The following is a 24,641-nucleotide window of genomic DNA, read 5'->3' on the forward strand; positions in this document are numbered from 1 at the left end:
TCCTTAGGATACTCAAACAACTAGTGAAAACAAAAACTCTTATTCTGAGTCACAATTATGACATAGCTTTTGCACAGACATTTGTGGTTGGCATAGTTAATTATCTTTCCCCAGTGATCCTTTAGATGCTCTCAGAGTATTATTTTTTGCACATGGTTTTCTATTTGTTTACAATTCTCATTTCTCACTGCAAGTAAGTATTCTGTTCCACAAATGTGTATTGGAAGCAAACAGATGGTTTAAATTTATTCCAAAGTCTGATATGTACATAGATAATAGTCTAGTGGTCTGATAACCACCCTGAGAATTTGATCCAAGCTGTTTATTATTAGTGTATGGCAGGAACCAGTCTTTGTTTTCCTTCCCACCATAAATACAGGGGAAGAAACTTTGTGACCTTCAGCTACTATAGCCTTAGAAATATAGGGAAATAGATGGTGGGGGAAAATGGAGCAAATTGACTGCATTGGTAAAGGTATAAAGAAACCATTTCTAACTATAAGGATAGTTTCCCAGGTTTTACACTCATTTTAGAATAGGGTAAAGATAATCTGCATACTGAATTTTGGCATTAACTCACAAACCTTGCTTAACATACAAAGTATGACTTTAGAGCTAAGTGATTGGTGTTTTAATTTTTTTTGTTTCCTTGACTCCTTTTGTTTTTATATCCAGTACATTTCTTTCCCTTCCCCTACCTAGAGAAAATTCCTTTGTTAGAAAGATTTTTTCAAAAGTCATGTGATTAATTATAAAAAATAAACACTAGAACTTAGAAATAAAAATGAATGACATCTCCATAAAAGTGCAGGCTAGACACTGATTCCAATAGTGCTGCTTGGAATGACATTGGCATTCCTCACTGGAAACTGACTTCATGCCTTTTACAATATTTCTAATAGCAGAAAATCTTTCTCCCTGGAAAATGGGTCTGGGATATGGATTTGATCTTTAGAATCAGTAAAAATTCATTTGGAGCCAAATCTTCTGAATAAAATGTACAATTTAGCTGAGCAGTAGCAATTAGGAATAAAAATAAAGGGGTGCTATCATAAGGTAGAGACTGGTTTTCTTATGCAGCTGCCACCCCGGCACACACAGGAGGGCCTGCTGTACAGGTTCTTAGATGTGCTTTTCTAAAAGGAAAGCAACTTTTGAGGGGTCAAGAATCTACTTTAATTACATTCACCAACAGAGAAAATACAAGCAGAGAAATAAAAACCAACAAACATAGCTTCTAACTGTCTGACCATAAGCAATACATATATCACAGATCAACATACAGATCCAACTGTCTGACCATTACATACATATATAGTTACCAGAGAAAGAAGCACCAACATCTGGGTTTTCAAAGGGGGTAAGGGGAGGCATGGTCCCTAGAGTGTCACCTGGCATAGTAATCTTCTTCCAAGCCCCCAAAGCAAAACCTCACCTCAGAGTATATATACACTTTTCAGAGTCGGAGGACTCTGGCAGACTAGTGCCTCATTAATTAACAAAAGTCTAGGTGGTCCTACAAAACAAGCCTCCCTTAATCAAGTTTCCCTTAATGGGCTCCAAAGTAGGCCTATTAATGGATGAGGAAGATCTTTAACTCTAATCAAAATAACTGTGAGGATACTCAGACTTTACACTGTCATTTTCCTTGCAGGGAAGGGAAGGGAAAAGAAAAATATTTATTAAATACCAACTATGCACTAGGCCCTGTGCTAAGAGCTTTACAGATATCTCACCTGATTCTTACAACAACTCTGGGAGGTAGTTTTACCCTTGAGGAAGCAGGTAGACCCATTAAAGTGACTTGCCCAGTCAGAAAGCAAGGAAGTATCTGAGGCTAAATTTAAACTCAGGTCCACTTTGCCACCTCACTGCCTTGTACTAAACTCAAGGATGTAGTTCCGATGCACAATAGCTGTGACTCAGTCAGTCATCTTCAATATGATGTTGATGGCTCAACAATTATCCAAGGTAAAGATATTTCCCACATCAAAAGAGATTAATTTATTTATTCATTTAAGTGCCTAATGCACAATGTGAGGCATTGTGCATTGGGGGAAAAACATATATATGAGTATATATATATGTACACGTGTGTGTGTGTGTGTGTGTGTGTGTGTGTGTGTGTGTGTGTGTGTGTATAGGCTGAAATGAAACCATTTCCACCCTTATGGAGATTATGTTCTGTTGGAGAAAACAACATGTGAATATAAAGTTACATGCAAAATGCACACAATTGCCATGAAGGGGACAATAGCAACTTAGGATCAGGATGGACTTCCTACAGAAGACCCTGGAGCTGAGGCAGGAATTCTCAAAGGCAGAGGTGTGGAAGGAAAACATTCCACGTGTGGGAGACTGCCTGAGCCAGGGCACTGAGGTAGGAAAAACAGCACATTGGTCAGTTTGGCTGGAAAATGAGGAAGAAATAATGTTTCTTGAAAGGCTATCTGGAACCAGTTTGTGATGGGAGTTAGAAGCCAAACAGAAGTCTGTTTTAATTGATATAATATTAGTCTTTTCAATGTGTAGTCAATGAGAATGGCCATATCCATCAAAGAGACAATCAAAGTCCCAAATATGATTTCAACTGGTATGTCCACACTTTCCACTGAGAAGTTAACTTCAGGTCCAGAAAAAAGGTCCCATTCTTTACCCTTGTCGAATGATCAATCTACCCCTGGTCATCTCCTCTACTTAGGAAGATGGATCACTTTCTAGATAAGGAAAAAGCAGTTCCCCATGGGATGTTATAGTGGAGAGTGGAGGAGAGTGATGTCATTAAGGGATTGGGAAGAACTAAAGTGAAAAAGGGATGAAAGAAGGGCAATAGCAGGGTACCAAAGACAAACTTCTTGCTATGCAGGAAAAGAGATAGAGATCTCCCTTAACCTTTTCCATTGCTTCCTTTGCCTATATCAGTATTGTATGAGCTTGTCTGGGAATTTGTAACAGTGATTTTATGAGAAAATGTCAAATTCCAAACAAATAGCCTATAAAAAAGCCAAATCCGTTCATAAATTGAAGACTATGCCAGCAAATATAGTATTGATCGTAATTGAATGCTGTGTATAATACATTTAAAAAGATATGGTGCTTCCTTGAGGATTGTCAGTGTAAATGAGACAGACAGTAATAGTCCAGTTAAAAAGACATAGTCTTTGAAGCATTTCAGCTCAGCCTCCAAAGTTTTTTGGCTGTTTGGGTTTTTGCCGTTGTTATAGGACTGATGGTTTTTAAATTTAAGATATTCTTCCCTTTAATCAAATCAAAGTAGGAAAGGAGCTTGAGGCATTGGATTTTATCTCTGCCATAATGTACTAATTGATTTTATTATGTACTTTTCATTGCTCTGTCTTCTTTCTCTCGATTAAAAACCCTGGTTCTTTTTCTTAAACTTTGAAATAAAGAGTTTTAGAATCTGTTTTTTTGTCTACTTAGATTTTTAAAATTTATAAGAGATGTAGATTTCTTAGTCTGCCCACTATACCATTGACTATACTTACATATACATATTTAAGATATATTTATATTTACTATACATATATTTAGTGTTATATATAATATGTATATATGTATATGTGTACACATTTATATATATACACATACATTCATGTATACTTAAGAACTTTGATCTTCATACTATTTTAAATTCATAACAAAAAGGAAAGAAAAATGAGTGAGTCTCATAATTTAAAGGTTCCTCTTCTCATGCTATTCAGCCACCTTTGACAATGTACAGAGAACTATTCTAAGTGCTAAGGCAGTCACACAATTTAGTTTAAACAAATCTGCTCCTAGGATGTTTACCAGTGTTAAATTGGGTAGTCAACATTTCTGCAAAATTCTCTGGATTCTGCTTTTATTACTTGGATGCTTTCTTTCCTGGTTAGATAGTCTTCTTAGGATTTACCAAGATGGTGCTGGTTTCTTTTGCTCATTTTAGATCTTTTCATGTCTGTTTGAACTCTGTTACTACCGCTTCCTGAAGTCAGTGTCTATCTTAACTGCTTAAAATTCTGTTTCAAGTGAGATTGGACAGTATTTCTTCTGCTTGCCTTCCCAGCAGCCATTGCACTATGGCTCATGCCAACAGACCATCTATGCTGTAGGGCTTTTTGGTACAGTTTTTTGATATTTTATGTAAACTGTAAACTGAAGATGTTTTGTCTATGTCACTTGTCTCTAAACTTTTTTGGTCATGCACCCCTAATAATAAGCATTTTTGAGCATATATCCCCAATACGTGTATATTTACTTAAATATAAATTATATAGATATAATAGTACACATTTTTAAAATTACATAAAATAGGAATTGAAAATGATGAGTTAGGATGAAATAATATTTGATCCTTGAAGTAACAGAGGGAGTAACTAGAGTTTATTAAATAGGGAAGTGACATGGTCAAACCTACACTTTAAAAAAATGACTTTGGCAGAAATGTGGAGGAAGGGTTGGGGAAAGGAAAGATTTGTGGGTGATACTACTTAGGAGATTCTTGACAATAATCAGGTAAGAGATGATGAGGCCCTGAAAGAGAGTAGTTACTGCATGAGTAGAGAAAAGGGTACAGATGCCAGAGATGTGGTGGAGATAGAAATAGCAAAATTTGACAACTGATTGGATATGGGACGTGAGGGAACTTCAGGAGCTAAAGATGCCAGGGAGACTGAACCTTGGAAAACTAGAAGAATGATATTGCCCTCAACAAAAATAGACAATTTAGGAAGGGGGTAAATTTGTGAGGAAAGATAATATAGTGAGATTCTTGCTCATCCTTTGAGACTTACTTTGCTGTTATCCATACATTCCCAATATGAGTGATACCACCCCCTGGGGGACTCTGGAATGATCCAGGGGGATGGTAGCAGCCTCAGGTGCAATTGGGGGTCATTGAATAAAAATAAGGGGACAGTGGAAGCATAAGGAAAGAAGAGACGAGAAGAAAAATTTTAAAAACCTTATGTACATGTTTCATCTGTTGTATAATAGAGTAAAAGTAATGGTGATTACATTATTTTCCAAATAAACACACAAAATGCAAGTTATAACCAATCAGTGGTCAAGTCCGCTGACAGATCTTAACAAGCAAGTGTTGACAGGCAAGTGTATCACACATTGTTGGGAAGTCCAGCATGCATCAGTAGGAATAAATGCATGTAATGACTTGTTACAATATGATACTATATAGTTACATGATACAATATTACATCATTAGAATTTCAATGCAAGAAAAAACCCACAAGTTTATAATAAATTATTAAATTTAAGATACATCGTTTAAAAATTTTATATGTTTTTGAAATGACACAAATTTTTAAAGAAAAACCATTCCAGGGAGCACTGAGTAATTTTTTTTAAAGGGAGCAGAGGGCCAAATAAGTTTGAGAACCTCTGCTCTAACCAAAAGGAAAAGGGGGAGATAAGGTTCTTACTAGTCACTGTCCCGAATCTTGGAGCTCACCCTGTAAGGGGCACCTTCCAGAGCTACAAGGTGATATCTGGAACAAATTGTTAAGATAGCAGCCATATAGCTGCAGGTCTGGGTACTGAGGTCATGATTAGGTCACAATTTCCCAGAAAGGCTAATATCTAGCTCAGAAGAGATGTGGTCAGGATCTTGTACCATGGAGGGAGAGGACACAGTGGAGAAGCATTCTGGATAACAATAGGTATGGTTGTATTTTAGCAAGCCTTACAGGACATAGTCTCCATTTTGGTAACAACGAAAATTTACGAAGTGCTAAGGATATAAAGACCTCATAAGCAAGTGTAAAACAGCAGAAATATTAAACACATCCTTTAATCATAACAATGTATATAAAATTTTATAGTAAAGAAGGGTTTCTGAAGAAGAGATTCAAACTTAAATGGAAATTAAATAATATAATCCTAAAGGATCAGTGAAACAAAGAACAATTATAAAAGTAATAGATTACCTCATTAAAGAAAATGACAACGATTAGATATGATACCCAAACATTTGGAATACGAGCAAAGCAATATTTTCCTTAGGGGAAAAAGTTCAGATATCTGGATTGTGTGCGTCCTTTGTTGCTGAAGAAGACCATGCCATCAGAGAAATAATGACATGACTTGCACTGGACTTTGCTTTGAGTGAGGGAGGGCTGTGCAGGTCACCAGCCTCACTTCTCCTCCAGAGCCATCTGAATCCAGTGACCAGATATTCCTTAGGATGACTGGAGATGACTGTCAGTTATTTTGTATATACCTTGCATGAACCACATTTGTAGAGAGAGGTGAAGATAATATTGAGATTATGAACCTGGGAGACCAGAAGGGTGATTAGTGTTTCCAGTTACCTCTAGGTTATTTTGTATATATCTTGTATAAACCACATTTGTATGTGCATATGCTCTCCTCACTCTCCCAATACAACGTAAGCACCTTGAAGGCAGGGAATTTCATTTTTGTCTTTAAGTTCCCAGTATCTAGTACGATGTCTGACCCAGTAAACACTTGATAGTTGCCTTTTGATTGAATGATTGATCAGTGGAATAATATTTCCGAGGTATCTGTTTGAAAGACTTTTGGTGGCATTCACTTGCTGAACAGAGGATTTCTGGGGATCAGAAACATATTTTAATCTAGAAGCTAAGGCTTCATATGTATGTTTGTGCTGTATATATGTATTCAATCTTGACATGTATGGCACTAAATAAACCCTGTTCTATTTCTCAGCTTTCGCTTGTTTTCTGAGTGGAATGTATCTGAAATGACACCATGAACTTAAGCTCAATCAGCTATTGGATCATAGGAATATTTTTATAAAAATAGAAACATTGCTGCCAGAGCCTGGGCCTATTTTTGGCATCAAGGCTTTTATAAGAGTAAAAATAAAGAAGAAGTCTCTGTATTTCTCATTAACTCCACCCTGTGAATGTGATATAAACCAATCTGAACTAACACAGCCATGTTGCTGTCTTCCTAGCACATTGCAGATAATGGTTGGACTCTGGCCCCTTTTGACTTCAACTTCCATAACATGTTGTTAATATGGGGGCACGTACAATTCAACTTGTATTATAGATATTTATCTACATATTTGATTCCCCCTTCTAAGAGTTTGTCAGCTACTTGAAGATCTTTTTATACCCCACAATACTAGCCTAGTGCCTTATATATAGTATATGCCAAATAAGAATTAGTCGATTGCTTGCCTTCTGAAGGGGTGGGGAGGAGCAGGAGGAGGGAAGAGAATTTGGATTTGGGGAGGAGTTTAGTGCTGTACCCAGCAGCCCTCCAATCAGAAGAGAAAGAAGGCTGAGGGAGGCAGTATGCAAGCTTGAGTACCATGGTGGTGAGTTTAGAAGTGATGAACTTTTCCTGGAAGGGGCATCTGGTTCTGTGGAGCTGAAACCAGAAAGAGCAGCAGAGGCTAAGTGGAAATAAGACATGTAGACATAGAATGTTAATTTACAATACAAGGTAGCACACTAGTGCTATACCATCAGTAAACACTATCATAGGTCAAGGAAGGAAGAGTTCACTGTGTGCAATGCTAGTCAAAGAAGACTTCATAGAGAAAGTGCTATGAAATGGGCCTTAACGAAGGGGTAGAATTCAGATGAGTTGAGAGAAATAAAAGAGGATGTTCTCAGTAAAGGGAATGGAAAAATATGGGTATGATGAAAGTAATATGCAAGGCCTTTCAGAAGTTAGCCTGAATAGAGTAGAGAGTCCTATATATTTAAATATGTGCATATAAGTGTATATATGTGCATGTGTGTATATATGTACACATGTATGTATAGAAAATGTGGCTCCTCTATTCCATGAGCACTATCAACTAACAGAAAACTCTCACTTCTGCAGTATTTCACATATTTTTCTTAAGAAATATAGTTCATTGATATATGACTTTGACAGGAACATTATTCTACCCCCTGGGAAGGTAAAATCAGACTCAATAAAATGATAAGCCAGTTTTTAATATTGAGATAAACTGCCTTTTCCTTATGTGTATGCCTCATATTGTTTATTGCATTAATATTGATATATTATAATTGGCTGGGGGATTGTAGTTCTGGAAATTCATCTTAAATTCATTAACACTAAGGCATATTATATGAGTGACATCACCAAAAAATTTTAGTAAATGGTTCATGTAGCAATTGATTGATAAGATCAATGGAAAGATGAAACATTTGACTTATTTTCCCCAAAGTCTGATGATGGAGATCTTTATGACCATGTTATTTGTTTGGGTCTCTTTTTATTAGGATTAACAAGAAGGAAAAATATCATCTTATAAAATATGGGCTTATTTTTTTCTAGGAATAATTCCATCCAATGGGAAAGTGGATCTGACTGTTACATTTGCACCATTTAGATACGGAACTGCACGAATAAAATTGCAGCTGTGGGTTTCTGAGTTCAACTCTACACCTTATGTATGTACGTTCACTGGAACATCATCTCCTCGAATGGCTTTAAGGTATAAGTTCACTTGGTTGTTGTGGTGTTCTTATAGTTTTAAATTTCTTGGAACATTTTTTAAACCTCCAAATTCTTTCTATTTGTTTTTTTTTTTTAATAACATGGAGAGAACAGAATGCTAGCACTAACCTATTTGAAATGATGGGAGTTATAAAATGCTTTTTACAAATATAGCATTAACTTATTTTATAATAATTGGACTTTTCAGTACTTTCATTTTTAAGCAAACCCAAACCTGCCTTTTACACAAGGCAGTGTATCTGGTTAATGTTGTCTGGTAGTCTACCTAATGGCATTGATTGGCTAAATGAAGCAATGTAGCTGAGGTCAGTCAGTGTCCAGGCCAGCATCTGGTGCTGAGAATTAGCAGAGGCACAGGTGGGCAAGGGTGTCTCTGAGTAAAAACATTTATACCCTATGAGTACAAATCTAGTTTATTGGGTTTTCCATCCTTTTCCAACTGTTTCTCTTCATCTCTAGTTCCTGTATTATTTTCTCTGCTGTTTCCTGTATTTCCTCCTTTGGGAAGTCCTACATTCAGCCACTGCTTCCCCCACTCAACAGATCTCCTTAGTATAAATTGGCCTTCCAGTGAGACATCTCTGCTGCTTGGAGCTTGCCAGGTCAATTCAGGCTATACTACCCTCACTAGGACTAGTAGTCTATAGCAGCTCCATGGGAGTGATGTTATATGAAAGGGGGATTTGCTGAGCATTGTTACTGCAGAGTTTCACACTGTTCAGACAAGCAACAGTCATAATGACTTTATTATGAAATGACATTAGATAGAACAGTGTTATAGAAAGCATACCTATGCCTCTATTTTTCAGTCTGGAATTTCTTTAGACTTTTACAAATGATAACAGAAATGCTAGTCACAGAAGTACCTTAAAATAATTTAGAAAATGAAAAAAAAATGGTGTTTTTTTTTTAGACATATAGAACTAGATGTCTGCCCAGCTCTCAGATCTGTACAAATCATGAACCAAAATGTGAGGGGCATACAGAGAACATAAAACTAACAAATCAAAATATAAATGGACAAAAAAAGATGACTAGTGATTTTATGTTCTTGTCATGATAAAATTCAAAGTATTTTGTGAGATCAAGAATCACTTTGAGCTTTGTACATTGCCTAAGATCTTTGGACATTTAAAGATCCAAAGTCCCACAACTAAAAAGCAGCAGAGAGGGATCCAAACCTTGATCCAGTGACTCCAAGTCCAATACTGTGTCTCTGGCACCAGGATGCCATCTCTCTGTCATCCATTATCAACATTCCATCCACCCAAAAGAGCAGTCCTATTCCTTTTTGATTCTCCGATTTTCCGGTTTGTATAAGCATGTTCAAGTTACTCAGCACAAAGTAAAATATTGAATTTGTTAGCGTATGCAGTACACTTTATATCTTTCTCATCTTAAAAACAACAGACTTATACATGCATTTTTTTTTTGCTATAATCACTTTGTTTTTTACATGATTTGGCATTAAGCTCACACGATTTTGACATACATTCTTTGTTTTCTTGGATACTCCTCTCTGTTTTTGTGTCACTCTTATTCCCTCGTTCTCCTGTCTGTCTTGTTATTTCTTCTTTCTGATTATTATTTCTCAGTCTTTTTTGCTGACTCTTCATCCATATCACCCCCATTAATTACTAACCTTGGGTATCCCCCAACTCTCTATTCTGGTCCCTCATCTCTTTTCATTTCTATATTACCGCACTTGATGATCATGCCAATTTCCATGGGTTGGTTATTATTCCTGTATAGATTCTATGTTCAGCCTTAGTCTCTCTTCTGAGCTACAGCCTTGCATCACCAACTGCAGGACTTCTCAAACTAGAGATCCTGAAGCAGATAACTGTGTACATATCTAAAATTCAATATGTCCAGAGCAGACCTTGGTCACCTTTCTTCTTAAATGCTCCCATCTTCTGAATTTTCCTGTTATTGTTGAGAGAGTACCACACAGTTTTGCAACCTTGAAATCATTCTCAGCTTCTCACTCCCAATCACCTCATATATCAGATTCATTTCCAAATCATTTCATTTTTAACTTCACGACTTCTCTCCCGTGTGTCTCTGTTGCTTGCTAACACACTCACCACTCTCGTTCATGCCTTCATCACCTGTCTCCTAGACTATTGTAGTAGCCTTCTAGTTATTTTCCCTGATTCCTCCCTCCAACACATCCTTCACTCAGCTGCTAGTGACTTTCTGAGACATAAATCTAATCACTTTATTCCCCTGCTAAATAAATGCTAGAGGCTTCTCATCACCTCTTTCTTCTTGTTATTGTTCAGTCATTTTTCAGTCTTGTCCTACTCTTTGCAAGCTTATTTGGGACTTTCTTGGTTTACCATTTCTTTCTCCAGCTCATTTTCCAGATAAAGAAACTGAGGCCAACAGAGTTAAGTGATTTTGCCAGGGTCATACAGCTACCAAGTGTCTGAGTCCACCTGATTCCAGCCCAGATCTCCACCCACTGCATCCCTTATCTGCAGAGTTATCACCTCTAATATCAAATATAAACCCCTCTGGTTGACATTTAAAAGTTGGCTTTATAATCTAATCTCTCCCACCTTTCTAGTCTTCTCATATTTTCCTTCATTCTACACATTTTAATATTTTGCTATGCTGGCTTACTTACCATTCCTTAAACACAATGCTCCAACTCCTGTCTTCATGCCGCTGATTGACTTTCCCTGTGCCTTGGGTACTCTCCATCCTCAGCTCCACTTCTGTTTTCCTGGCTTCTTTCAAGGCTCAGCTCAGATCTCATCTTTGGCAAGAATTTACTAGCTCCGCTAGCGGTTACCTTTCACTGTGTTGTAGTAGATTACCCTCTACTATGTGTATCTGTTATGCACCTAATTATTTACATGTTTTCTCCATCATTAGAATGTGAACCCTTTGAGAGCAACAATTATTTTTGCATTTCTTTGTGTCTTCAACGTTTAGCACATTCCTAGAATACAGTAAATCCTTAGTAAACTTTTGCTGACATAACTTGACTTTTTAATCACATTGGATAATGTGTCCCTTTGATGAACAATCGATTTTTCCCCAAAGTCTAACCTTGATTATAGTTCATAGGTTTTTTTTTTGTATTTAAATTTACTTATTTAAGTTTTCAACATTCATTTACACAAAATTTTGGGTTCCAAATTTTCTCCCCATTTCTCCCCTCCCCCCACCCCAAAATGCCGAACATTCTAATTACTCCTATCACCAATCTGCCCTACCTTCTAACATCCCTCCCTTCCCTTATCCCCATCTTCTCTTTTGTCCTGTTGGGTAAGATTACTTTCTATACCCCATTACTTGTATTTCTTATTTCTTAGTTGTATGAAAGAACAATACTCAATGGTTGTTCCTAAAACTTTGACTTCCAACTTTTCTTCATCCCTCCCTCCCTAGCCATTCCCTTTGGGAAGGCAAACAATTCAATATAGGCCATATCTGGGTAGTTTTGCAAATGACTTCCATAATAGTCGTGTTGTGTAAGACTAACTATATTTCCCTCCATCCTAGCCTGCCCCCCATTTCTTCTATTCTCTCTTTTGATCCTGTCCCTCCCCAAGAGTGTTGACTTCTAATTGCTCCCTCCTCCCACTGTCCTCCCTTCCATCATCCCCCCCACCCTGCTTATCCCCCACTTTCCTGTATTGTAAGATAGGTTTTCATACCAAAATGAGTGTGCATTTTATTCCTTCTTTTAGTTGAATGTGATAAGAGTAATCTTCATGTTTTTTCTCTCACCTTCTCCCTTTTTCCCTCCACTGAAAAGTCTTTTGCTTGCCTCTTTTATGAGAGATAATTTGCCCCATTCCATTTCTCCCTTTCTCCTCCCAATATATTTCTCTCTCACCCCTTAATTTCATTTTTTTAAGATATGATCCCATCCTATTCAATTCACCTTGTGCTCTCTTTCTGTCTCTCTTTATACGTGTGTGTGTGCATGTGTGTGTGTATGTGTGTATGTATGTAATCCCACCAGCTACCCAGATACTGAAAAAAGTTTCAAGAGTTGCAGATATTGTCTTTCCATGTAGGAATGTAAGTAAGTCCCTATGATTTCTCTTTACTGTTTACCTTTTCATGCTTCTCTTGATTCCTGTGTTTGAAAGTCAAATTTTCTTTTCAGCTCTGGTCTTTTCATCAAGAATGCTTGAAAGTCCTCTATTTCATTGAAGACCATTTTTTCCCCTGAAGTATTATACTCAGTTTTGCTAGGTAGATGATTCTTGGTTTTAGTCCTAGTTCCTTTGATTTCTGAAATATCATATTCCATGCCCTTTGATCCCTTAATGTAGAAGCTGCTAGAGCTTGTGTTATCCTGATTGTATTTCCACAATACTTGAATTGTTTCTTTCTAGCTGCTTGCAATATTTTCTCCTTGACCTGGGAACTCTGGAATTTGCTCACAATGTTCCTAGGAGTTTCTTTTTTTTGGATCTCTTTCAGGATCTCTTTTTTAGGTGGATTCTTTCAGTATTTATTTTGCCCCCTGGTTCTAGAATATCAGGGCAGTTTTCCTTGATAATTTCATGAAAGATGATGTCTAGGCTCTTTTTTTGATCATGGTTTTCAGGTAGTCCCATAATTTTTAAATTGTGTCTCCTGGATCGATTTTCCAGGTCAGTTGTTTTTCCAATGAGATATTTCACATTATCTTCCATTTTTTCATTCTTTTGGTTTTGTTTTGTGATTTCTTGGTTTCTCATAAAGTCATTAGCCTCCATCTGTTCCATTCTAATTTTGAAAGAAATATTTTCTTCAGTGAGCTTTTGAACCTCCTTTTCCATTTGTCTAATTCTGTTTTTTAAAGCATTCTTCTCCTCATTGGCTTTTTGAACCTCTTTTGCCAATTGAGTTAGCCTATTTTTCAAGGTGTTATTTTCTTCAGCATTTTTTTTGGTCTCCTTTAGCAAGGTGTTGACCTGCTTTTCATGCTTTTCTTTCATCTCTCTCATTTCTCTTCCCAATTTTTCCTCCACCTCTCTTCCTTGATTTTCACAATTCTTTTTGAGCTCTTCCATGGCCTGAGCCCATTGAATATTTATTTTGGATGTTTGGGATACAGAAGCCTTGACGTTTATGTTTTCCCTGATGGTAAGCATTGTTCTTCCTCATCTGAAAGGATGGGAGAAGATATCTGTTCACCAAGAAAGTAACCTTCTATAGTCTTATTTTTTTTCCCCTTTTTTGGGCATTTTCCCAACCAGTTACTTGATTTTTGGGTCCTTTGTCAACAGTAGGGTATACTGGGGGGCGGAGCCAAGATGGCGGAGTAGAAACACACACATACGCTAGCTCCAAACCCACAACCCATAAAATATCTGTAAAAAAAAGAGTAGGGTATACTCTGGGGATCTGTAAGATCTCAGTTTCTCCAAGGTGGCACAATCAAGCGTGTACACTGGTCTGGGAGTAAGGAGAGATTTTTGTGCCCAGAATCTTAGCAGTTTCCTCTCCACAGCCACCTGGCCTCCAGTTCCACCAAGCCAACACTGGGGGCTGATTTTCAGATAAGCTGTGGGGGCGGGGCTACCATTCAGTGGGAGATGAAGATAAGTTCCCTCAGGGCCTCTATACAGGGCTGAGGTAAGCATCAGCTCCTCAGTGCCCCCAGGGGTTTTTGCAATCCAACAATGGATGTGGCTGCTGTAGGGGCTGCTGTGGGAACTGCTGCCACCTGCCCGATGTGGCTTCTGTGATCGCTGCCTGAGGCCAGAGCTATGGGAAAGCCCTTCTCCCTTCCTGGCCAGCTAAAAAAGCCCTGTCACTGACCTTTGAGGGATCTGCGGACTGCTGCTACTGTGACTGGAGATTCCGCCTCTGAGGTGTCCTCCTCCCAGAGGCGCCAAGTGGCTAAGGTTGGTCTGGGCTCTGCTCTGTGCAACAGACATTTCTTGTGGGCCTTTCAGGTCACCCTGGGCTGGAAATCTCCTCCACTCTGTTGTTCTCCACTTCTGCTTCTCCAGAATTTGTTGAGAGTCCCTCTCTACAGGTATTTTAAGGGCTGTGTGGGGAGAGTCAGCATATGTGTGTCTTTCTACTCTGCCATCTTGGCTCTACCCCGCCTAGTTCATAGGTTTTAATGGAATTTAAATCAGGCAAGACTCCAGATCACTGAAACATATTTGTAAATTAGTTTGGATAAGTTTCCAAACTTTTCATGCCTAGTACAAAGGCATGTTGAAATATTCTACCTTCATTTGTAAATGTATGTCATCTGGAACACTTATAGCAATACATTGATTAGAATTCATCATTCTGTCAGTCACAAATCAACTTCCAGGTACATCAGAAGCAAAAAAATCCCCAAAATATTTTAGAGTAGATGTCTTACAGCAGTGTTCTAGAACTCACATAGAAATAAGAGCCATGTAAACAATATCAAAGGATCTCTGTGATCCTCATATTAACTTAGAAAACCTCAAATTAACATTTTGTATGTTTGATTTTTTTTATTTATATTGTTAAATATTTGCCAATTACATTTTAATGTGCCCAGCCCTCCTTGAGGGTGTTACTAGCCTCATTTCCGGGAAGCATTTTTGACACCTCTATCTTACTATCTGAAGAAGATGTCAAGATCTTGCAGGCTCACCTAGATTTCTTCTGATAATAGTTTTGGTATAACCTTGAATGAAAAAGTGATTTTTGTCAGCAAAAAGTATTTATCTTTTTCCAATCTTTCAGTCTTTATATTTTCTTGACTATGACAAGTATTTTTTCTTCATAGCAGTGTCAGTCAGTCAGTCAATTAGCTCTTATTAAGTGCTTCTATATGCCAAGCAATGTGCTAAACAACTAGGAGTTTATATACAAGTGGAAGAAAAGACAAACCTCAAAAAGCTTACTTTCTAGTGGAGGAAGATAATGAGTAAAGGAGAGCAGTAATGGGGTCAGGATACATGGGCATGCTGGAGGACATGGTTGGCCTGAGTACCTTCCTTAAATGGGGGGTTCTGGCAGAAACAATTCCGTCAGAGGGGAGGGATTGCACAGCTTGAGAAGACATCCAGTGAGTAAATTCCAGGGCTGGAGTTAGAGAGTCCTAAGGATGAAGAACTAGGGTATATTGGGGCTTCTCGATGGTAGCAGAATTCGGGAGGACAACCTGGAGAGGAATGGTTAGCATTTTCCTCATTGGTTTGCTTGCCATTCTAATTTCGAGAAGCTTCTGCTGCATAATGGAGGAATCAGTAACTATTTCTCCAGCCCCCAGGTCTCTCTGGTCTTGGCTTGTTTGCTTTTTGAGGATTAATGAGGCTATTCTGAAGCAACAGCTTGTTGATTCATGGCATTATTTTTCATTTATGGCTGAACTTTCTTTTAAAACCTAATTGAATTCTTTAAAATCTCTTCTCCAACAATCTAGAGCCTTTCCTGTCTTTTGTCATAAATGGTACCTACCCCCAAAAGTTCCCATCATTTCCACCCCAGAAACCAATTTCCATATTCCAGTTCTGGGATCCTCACTAAGGTTTAATGACTTATGAGGTCAAATTTACTCCTTTCATTAGGATTGTTCATCTGTGCATAGATGTTTGAGGCCATGAGTTTTTTATTGACAGCTACTTTTCCTAGATTTTGCCTTCTGTGATTTTTTTAGGGCCTATTACTAATTTTCTCCTTTTTTCTAACTTTTGTATCCAGCTTGATGGAAGTTTATAGGTCATCTGTTGTTCCCTTCCTTTCCTTTTCAGGAAAAGTCTTTTTGATTAAATATGCAAGATTCAGCAAAGACATTCGTACCAGCTCTTGTTAGGTACACTTCATCTTTGGCTAACAGACTCTCATTTCTATATTTAAAGCAATGGGTAAGAAATCTAAGTCCTCTTTCAGACATCATTTTCTGTGAACCAGTGTTAACAAAACCAGCGGTTCACTTCCATATATGTCTTTCTCTTCTGACATCTTGCCTTTTCTTAACAGCATGATGAAAATACCATCTGTACTCCTCGGTTTCTGGGGTTTTTTAAATCTCCAGTGTCCTACTAAAGATTTAATAATCCTTAGTAATGCTTTCAAGATTATTTTAACATGAAATATAAAGTTTTGACTTTTAAAGCCCTTAATGACCTGACCCTTTCCTACACTTTTGTTCTTAGAATTTACTCCCCTTCATGTACTTTACAAGACGGTGACACTACTCTCCTTGATATTCTCATATAAGATGCTCCATCTTCTCCATCCACGTCTTTCCATTGGCTGTCCCCCATGCCTGGAATACTTTCCCACTTCATCTTCACTTTCTGGCTTCTTTCAAGTCTCAGCTAATGTCTCTTTTACAAGAAGCCTTCCCTGGTCCGCCTTCATGCTTTTGCCTTTCCTCTGAAGTTACCTTTCATTCATCCTGGGTAGAGTTCATTTTTACATAGTTATTTCCATGAAGTCTTACCTCCGTTAGATTTTGAATTCCTTGGGGGAAAAGACTGGGGTTTTTTTTGCCATTTTTTGTATCCCCAGAATTTAGCACAGTGCTTGGCATATATGGCAAATGCTTAATAAATTCTTGTTCACTTCATTCAACTTTTTGCCAGTATCATTTGTGCTCATATGAATTACCAGAAATACGTAGAAACTATTAGCTCTGACAAGTCTTGGGAGAGTCTCCATAATATATTAATCCATCCCCAGGCAAATCTGTAGATTTCTCTCATTTTTATTAGATCAACAGATCATTGCCTCTGTAACCCCTTAGCAAGGAGTCACCAGCTGACGCTACTTGTCTCTTTCATTTGACTCATAATGAATGATTTCTTATTTGATATGCCCTGCAGATCCATATCAACAGTCCTTGAAGGACAGGCTGCGTTTTCCCTCCTCAAAGTCAGGGTCTCTCCTTTTTGGGGAAAAAAACCTAAAATGTTATGTATTAGACAGGCATGTTTACCCTGCTTCCTTTTTAGAAACTTTTCTTCTTTGTTTTTATGTTTAACCCTTCTATCTTTTTTTTAGATAATCATTTCATTCTTTCTGATAATTTGTAGAAAGGTGTTCTTCAAACCCCCTTATGTATTCTTCTAGATAGAAGACAAGTCTTCATTGGGAGCATAGATAATAGTTACTTGGATAAGCAGATTTTATATAAACATTTTTCCAATTACCCGATTATCCCTATCCTCCTCTCGCTTAGTCCTATCAGTTGGACCATAATTAATGTCATTTGCACATGTTTCCTTCTTTCTACTTCTATAGCAATTCATTTTAGTCTCTTATTAGTTTTCATCTCCCTGAACCACATTCCAGCCTCTCCCCTTTCTAATCTGTCCACCATGCCACAGTCAACATAACATTTGGAAGGCATAGATCTGATCACAGCTTCCACACAGTCTCCAATAAAATATATAAGTCCTTAGTCTGGCATTCAAAGCCCTCTGTAATTTGACTCTTTCCCACCTTTCTAGACTTCTTTCATGTTACACTTCTTCATTTGTTCTAAAGTCAAGCCGAACAAGACTATTCACTGTGTGAAAATGTGTCCCTCCCTTTCTTGCCTTGGTATTTTTGTGCATACTATTCAACTTGCTGAGGACAAGCTCCCCTGACTCATTCAAGGCCCAGCTCATTTGCTGCCTAGTCTATCATGCCTTCCCCAATTCCCTCAGATAGAATTGATGTTTTTTTAAATTGATAAATTTAACAAAAAATTGGCTACCAGCAATGAATGATTTATATGTAAGGAATGGTATTAAAAGCTATCGAGTTCACAAATGAACTTAAAATAAGGCGCCAAATAAGCTGGGCTGATTATGTAATGGGAACAAGCAAATATACGCCTAGGTTCCAAAAGACCAAGAATAGGGTCTCCAACTATTGTGCAGGTCTTCTGTGGAAGATTTATGGGAAAATATGGCCAACACTGGCCATAGATAGGAAGTCCTTGAGGAAGTTTGGTCAAGCTGATAGCAGGAGTACCTACTTTGATGAAATTAAGACTCCGGATAAAGTATTAGTTATGAGGGAAAGGGTAAAAATCTGCAAATAAGAAAAAATACAGAAATTTATAAAGTTGTCAAATGGTTATTAAAAACAATACAATACTAAGCCAGAAAGTGCTGACACTGAGCTTCCTAATTTAAAATAATCTCTGCTTCTAGCTATTGGAAAACTTAGTGGCAGTCCAGCCATGCCTGGGGGAAAGAAGATATGCCCCTTTGTGTGGTTTAATGGGGAAAACATGATGACCTTGAAATCAGAAGATCTGGGTGCAAGTCCCACTTTTGCTATGTACTAGCTATGTGACCTTGGAAAAGTCATTTCCCCTCAATGCCTTAAGTTTCTTCATCCTTAAAATGAGAGTGCTGGATGAGATGACTTTTAGCTTTAGTAACATGATTTTATGCTTCTTGCTTTACTGCTTTTCCTCTTTTCAAGAAGCTCAAAAATAAATAAAAGTTCTGAGATGCCCTTATTCCACGGAAGAACAGACTGCTGCCATGCATGGTCCTACCACGTTCCCCCTGCATCAGGGAAATACATCAGTTACGTGCCAGTGCATGATTTATACTTATAACTCCTAATTTCCTCTCAAATCAGTGAACCCCAATTCCAATATCAGTGAAACACCTTCATAGGATTTACTAGAAGAGTTTTGACCTTGTGAAAGATATTTGCACATTTTTTAACTGAATAACATTTCTGAGTGGAATCTGTTCCCTCCACATCCCAGAATAAACAACCCCCAACGCTTCTTCAGATATGCCTAGGAGCTGGTCCCTTCACAAGTGTCCTTAGATGTTTTGCAGCTATGGAATATTGTTTGGCATTCATATGCATCTCTTTCAAAAGATTCCCTGTTAGAAATGTGATGGGCAATGTTTTTCCATTTGTTGATGAAATAAATGAATACAAGTTCTTAAGATAAAAATGTAATTTCTTTAACTTTTAAAACATCAGTTTAGACATTTATTATGTAAACTATTTCCTACTAGATTGCATTGTTATGTTTACTTTTTTCTTTAAGGATATGAAAAGAAATGGGTGTGGTTATGTCATTTGATGTATATGGATAGAATGAAGAGTGCTGATTTTAATAAATGGCAAATAGATTGAAATGTTTCCTTAGTGGGGTTTTTTTTTCAGTTTAGATGTAGGAGTTATTATTGTATAAGGTCTGGAAGGTTGTCAGGAAGAAGCACTCTTAGATTGTTGTTATAATAATATCTATTTTTCTGAATCACAGGTTAGAAGATTTCCAGAAATTAAATGACCTCTCTAAGAAAACTCAACTCCCTCCTGAAAAGACATACATAATTGTGGCTAAGAAAAAACCACCTGCAAAAACCAAACCTCCAGAAATTAAGGTAAAATAGCAAATACTCCAAAATGCCCTTTTTAATGATCAAAAGGAATAAGACAAATAAGTTAAATATTTTGACCATTTACTTTGTCCTATAGGAAATTGAATACAAAAACTTGAGATTTCCAGTAAATTTATCCAATCCCTTTGCTGTGGCAAGTGTTTTAAACCAAGAAGCAGGAAAATTAAAGATTGATGAATTAAGAGAAGGTAACTCAGTTAATCTCACAGAATTTAATCTCTCTGAGAAAGGTGAAAGAATGACTTCTTATCCCACCCATGATGGATGCAAACAAGCTTGATTGTTAGCGGTTTTGTTTTGCCATGAGCACATGCTTTCCTTTTGTAAATAATTCTCATTTGATTACTGGCATAATAATTGTTTGATACCACCTGCAGTTTTGCACCATGGGGACGAATTATCCAAAACGAGACCAATGAAAGAAGCTCTGTTTTTACAGAAAGTCAGATGGGATGCTGTTGAAGAAGCAGAGAACCATCTTAAGTGGTAAATGTCAACCATATGTTTTGGTCACGTGATGGATTGTTTTTAGGTGATGACGTATATCTGAATAACAATAAGATGTAATGAGTGTTAGTATATTTAACTCCTCAGCACAAATTTAGTTATTCGGTTCCATATCCCTCCTCATTTTCTGACCCTTTGACTTCAGAGTAGTTGGTTCATTCAGAATAAATCAATGAATGCCAAATTGTTTTGTAAGAAATAACAAAGTGATAGCATAACTCGGGTGAGAGATGTGAGGTACCTGCCCTGAACATGACCAGATAGGGGTGCAGAGCCACTGCAGCAGCTATTACCTCACCATCGCCTCTCTCTATTTGAGCTGCATTCTCATTCACACATGCCAAAAGGCATTATGTCCCTGGCTCACACTACACCTTGGTTGCCTGCTACCTTGCCTTAGAGTGCCTCACACCCTGTTCTGACAGGAATTGGAGCCCAGGGCCTCTTTAGAAATGTGTAAGCAGAGGAGTCTCACAGAATGGTGTGCAATTCCTCCAATTTGATTTGCGGTTACTTCACTTATACTTTGTGGGCAGTGATACAATTTGTATGAAAAGCCTACTTTCACTAGGTCAGTGCAAGTACATATCTGTGTGTGTAGGTGGTTGGGTGTATTTTGGCTAGGAGGGGCAGAGCCTAGTTGGACCTGGAGTCAGGAAGACCTGAGCTCAAATCCAGCCTCAGACACTTACTAGCTGTGTGACCCTGGGCAAGTCACTTAACTACTGTTTGTCTCAAGTTTCCTCGTCTACAAAATAGGGATATTAACAGCACCTTCTTCCCAGGGCTGTTATGAGGACTGAATGAGATAATAATTGTGAAGTGTTTAGTGCAGTACCTGGCACATGGTAAATACTATGTAAATGTTATTATTTTAATTTAATTTTAATAACAAAAGTTATAATTATTAAGCTAAAAGTAACGTTAGAAACTCTTTAATAGAATGAAATAGGCAGTCATCCGACAAGAAATGCCCCTCAAGTCGTTATCCCGAGTATTCCTTTGCTTTCTAACATCCTAGCCAGACAGAAATCAATTTTAGGAGTATAGATCATCTAGTTGAGGGATGGGAAACCTGTGGCCTTGAGGCCACATGTGACCCCTAGGGCCTCAAGTGCAGCCCTTTGACTGAATCCAAACTTCACAGAATAAATCCCTTTAATATTTGCTCTGTAAAACATGGACTCAGTCAAAAGGCCTCACCCAAGGACCTAGAAGGCCACATGTGGCCTCTAGGCCATAGCTTCCCTACCCCTGATCTAGTTGAACCCCCTTATCACATGGATGGGGCAGCTGAAGTCCAGAAAGGTTAAATTGCTTGCTCAGAACTAATTTAGCATAACTAGTTATAGCCACAGGCAGGACTGGTCCTGAGGGCTTCTGACTCTTAGGCTGGCATCCTTCTCACTTGGACACTCTGTCTCTCTAATCAATTGCACTAGTTATATCCATCACAGTCAAGAAAAACCTTCATCCCGAACCAAAAATCTCCACTTCAATTTCAGCTCTTGTCCTCTTGTTCTTTTCTCTGTAACACTACGAATCCCTGGTGTCTTAAGCAGGAACCTGTGAAATAAATGAAGACAGTTATTAAAGAGACCATTAGCCATAGATGACTTTGTGTTAGGCAAGATGAACCCAGTCTCCCTCAGACTGTCTTACTTTTTAGCATATATTCACTTCGTTAACTGATGAAATCTCTGCAAGTTTTTTTTTTCTTCAGGAGTCTCTCTTGTATAATTTCTATAGCTGGGGATTACAGATATGAAGTTTTAAATTTAAAATGTGACTTATGCTTCAATTAATGGCATTTAAGAACTTCCTTTTAAGGACAGGATCTTTTCCTCCTCATTACAGGCAGGTGCGCCTTGGGAAAGAACGCATCTCTTATAGATATAAAATAGAACAGCAGGAAGAAGTGAAAAGATTTTGGAACCACTATGAGGTCAGAATTTCTAATAATTTTATATGAAAAATAGGCATTAAAGAGGATGAGCACATGTGTTTTATGAAAAAGTTTATTTCTCAGCTAGATTTGAGGTCCATATTATGTGATCCGATAGAGTTTTGTCCTCCCTCCTTTTTATTCAAAGGTATAAAAACATACTATATATACTTGCCTGAATTTTAACGTCTTTCTCTAAGTGAAGGAAGGATTCGTTCATAATGGATTCAACCACGAGTTTAGTAAGTTTCAGTTTTTACATTCTCTGAGTACTATTTTGAAAATAAAATTTTAAACATTCCCTACTGTAATATCATAGTTACTAAATCTTCTCTGACATATTGTTAGCAACAGTTTCACAGGCAAAGGAACTCAACTGGTGCTGCACCCTGGAGATGGGATAAAGGCTTTCACCCACATCTGGCATAGGGAAAGAGCACATATTTCACCTAGCTTTGCAGTGCACTAGGCACCAGTGTACCCTGGTTCAGACTGTGGGAAGATGAAGGAGTGACAGACAAGTAAGCTTCCAAAAAGCCAATCGAGGCTTGGTTGCAATCATTGGGTTTTTCCCTCTGCCTCCTTCAGAATTACAGTCATCCCTTCCTTGAGGTGGGGCCATCTCCAGTCATCCTGATGCATATCTGGACACTGCACCCAAATGGCTCCAGAGAAGAAAGTGAGGCTGGCGACTTTGCACAGCCCTCCCTCACTTAAATCCAATTCACTTGCATGTCGTGGCATCATCTCCCTGATGTCATGGTCCTCTTCAAGAATGAAGGACAAATAATATCCCTTCCACATCACAGAGGTTAGGTGCACTGTGCCCCTGTGATCTGGAAAATCCATGTACAGTTTTTTGGCCCTCCCTTCATACCACAGAAGAAGTCTGAATTTTTTCTTTTTCTTTTATGGGGTGTTCACAGAACTTTATTGAAAATGTGGGTTGATATTATACAATACTATACATGTATTTTATGCATTTCTAAGTTTCTAAACTTTTTTGGTATCATCTGTTGGCCTTCATGTATCATCACAGCTTCCACAAAACTCCCCAAATATTCCCATTTAATTTCTTATGCTGACCCCCAGCATATCGAAACCACAATGAGGAAAGTCACATTGCAGAAAAGACAGCTTGTGGCATGTGTGCGTTTTTCTGGATGTCTCGTATGGTCTGTGATTAGGCCTGCATTCCCTGAACACAGGACAGGGTATAACTGAGAGGAATATAAGTGGTGACAATGTGTCTTGCAAATTTGACCCAGGAGCTGCACATCTGATCCTCTGCAACTAAACTCTGTCCCTCATCCCTGGGAAGAAAGTCCTAGGAGTTGATACATGATCAGGCGTGTGGCTAGAGATAATATAAGGAAATGGCTTGCTTTGCTAAGTTTTTACTATAAAGATGATAAAACATCCAGGTTGTCATCAAGATTTCGCTAATATACATATCATTGTATTTATGTTGAATGCTAAAGTGCTTAATCATGTGTTGGGAATTTATTAATTAAAATAGGTGAACATCCCCTTCTTTTGATTCTAGTTCCCTTAAAGAAGAACCTCTTATCTCCAAAAAAATTGTTAATCTGAGGTGTTATATTTTTTTTATTTCAAACCCAGAGTTTCCAAATGCTACCTTCTGAGGTCTGCCTTGCAGTACCAGTCATGGTGATATCTCTTTCTAATTCTTCAGTGTGGTTGAAAAGGACAATTACATGAACAGAATAATCCTGTCTCTGAGTGACAAGTGAAAACTTTTCTCCCCCTAATGATGTTGTGCTTAAAAGAAGATTATTTTGGCACCTGTATGGTGGAGAATGGATGGGAGAGAAGAGAGGCTAGCAGGGGTGGGGAACCTGTGACCTCAAAGCCACATGTGGCCCTCTTGGTCCTCAAGTGCAGCTCTTTGAATCCAAACTCAATGAAACAAATTTCCCTTAATAAAAGGATTTGTTCTGTAAAACTTGGATTCAACCAAAACGCTGTACCCAAGGACCTAGAAGGCCACACGTGGCCTGGAGACTCCAGGTTCCCCACTCCTGGAGAGGCAGGTGAACCAAGAAGAAAGATAATATAGTAATCCAGGTGAGAAATGATGGCAGGTGGTTCTGTGAGTGAAGAGAAGGGGATGAATATTAGATATGTTGTAGATGTAGAATTTGCCAGACTTCAAGGGAGAAGTACAGGTGTAGACCTGAGTGAAAGGAAGGATGGCGGTGGCCTTAGAAGGAATAGGGAAGTTAGGAAGAAAATTGGGGGAACTGACGAATTTTGTTCTGAACATACTAAGTTGAAATGCTTTTCTGGTATATGGATGAATAGGGGAGAGAGCCCCACAGTGTGAGGGCTTAGTATTTGGTGAGAAAAGAAAGGACAAGATA

General features: G+C 38.1%; 1 protein-coding gene across 5 annotated transcripts in view; it reads left to right on the forward strand.

The window, feature by feature from the left end:
• The window catches only part of CFAP221 (cilia and flagella associated protein 221), a 104,652-nt gene that overhangs the window by 33,342 nt on the left and 46,669 nt on the right, over nt 1–24,641 (forward strand). For all 5 annotated transcript variants that reach the window (XM_072613339.1, XM_072613338.1, XM_072613341.1 and 2 more), the window contains 5 exons: nt 8,302–8,461; nt 19,667–19,787; nt 19,882–19,993; nt 20,183–20,291; nt 22,170–22,257. In XM_072613339.1, coding sequence (XP_072469440.1) covers nt 8,302–8,461; nt 19,667–19,787; nt 19,882–19,993; nt 20,183–20,291; nt 22,170–22,257 — 590 coding nt within the window. The remainder of the gene's footprint in view (nt 1–8,301; nt 8,462–19,666; nt 19,788–19,881; nt 19,994–20,182; nt 20,292–22,169; nt 22,258–24,641) is intronic.

This window comes from Notamacropus eugenii, chromosome 5, assembly GCF_028372415.1.
Source record: "Notamacropus eugenii isolate mMacEug1 chromosome 5, mMacEug1.pri_v2, whole genome shotgun sequence".
Lineage (NCBI taxonomy): Eukaryota > Metazoa > Chordata > Mammalia > Diprotodontia > Macropodidae > Notamacropus > Notamacropus eugenii.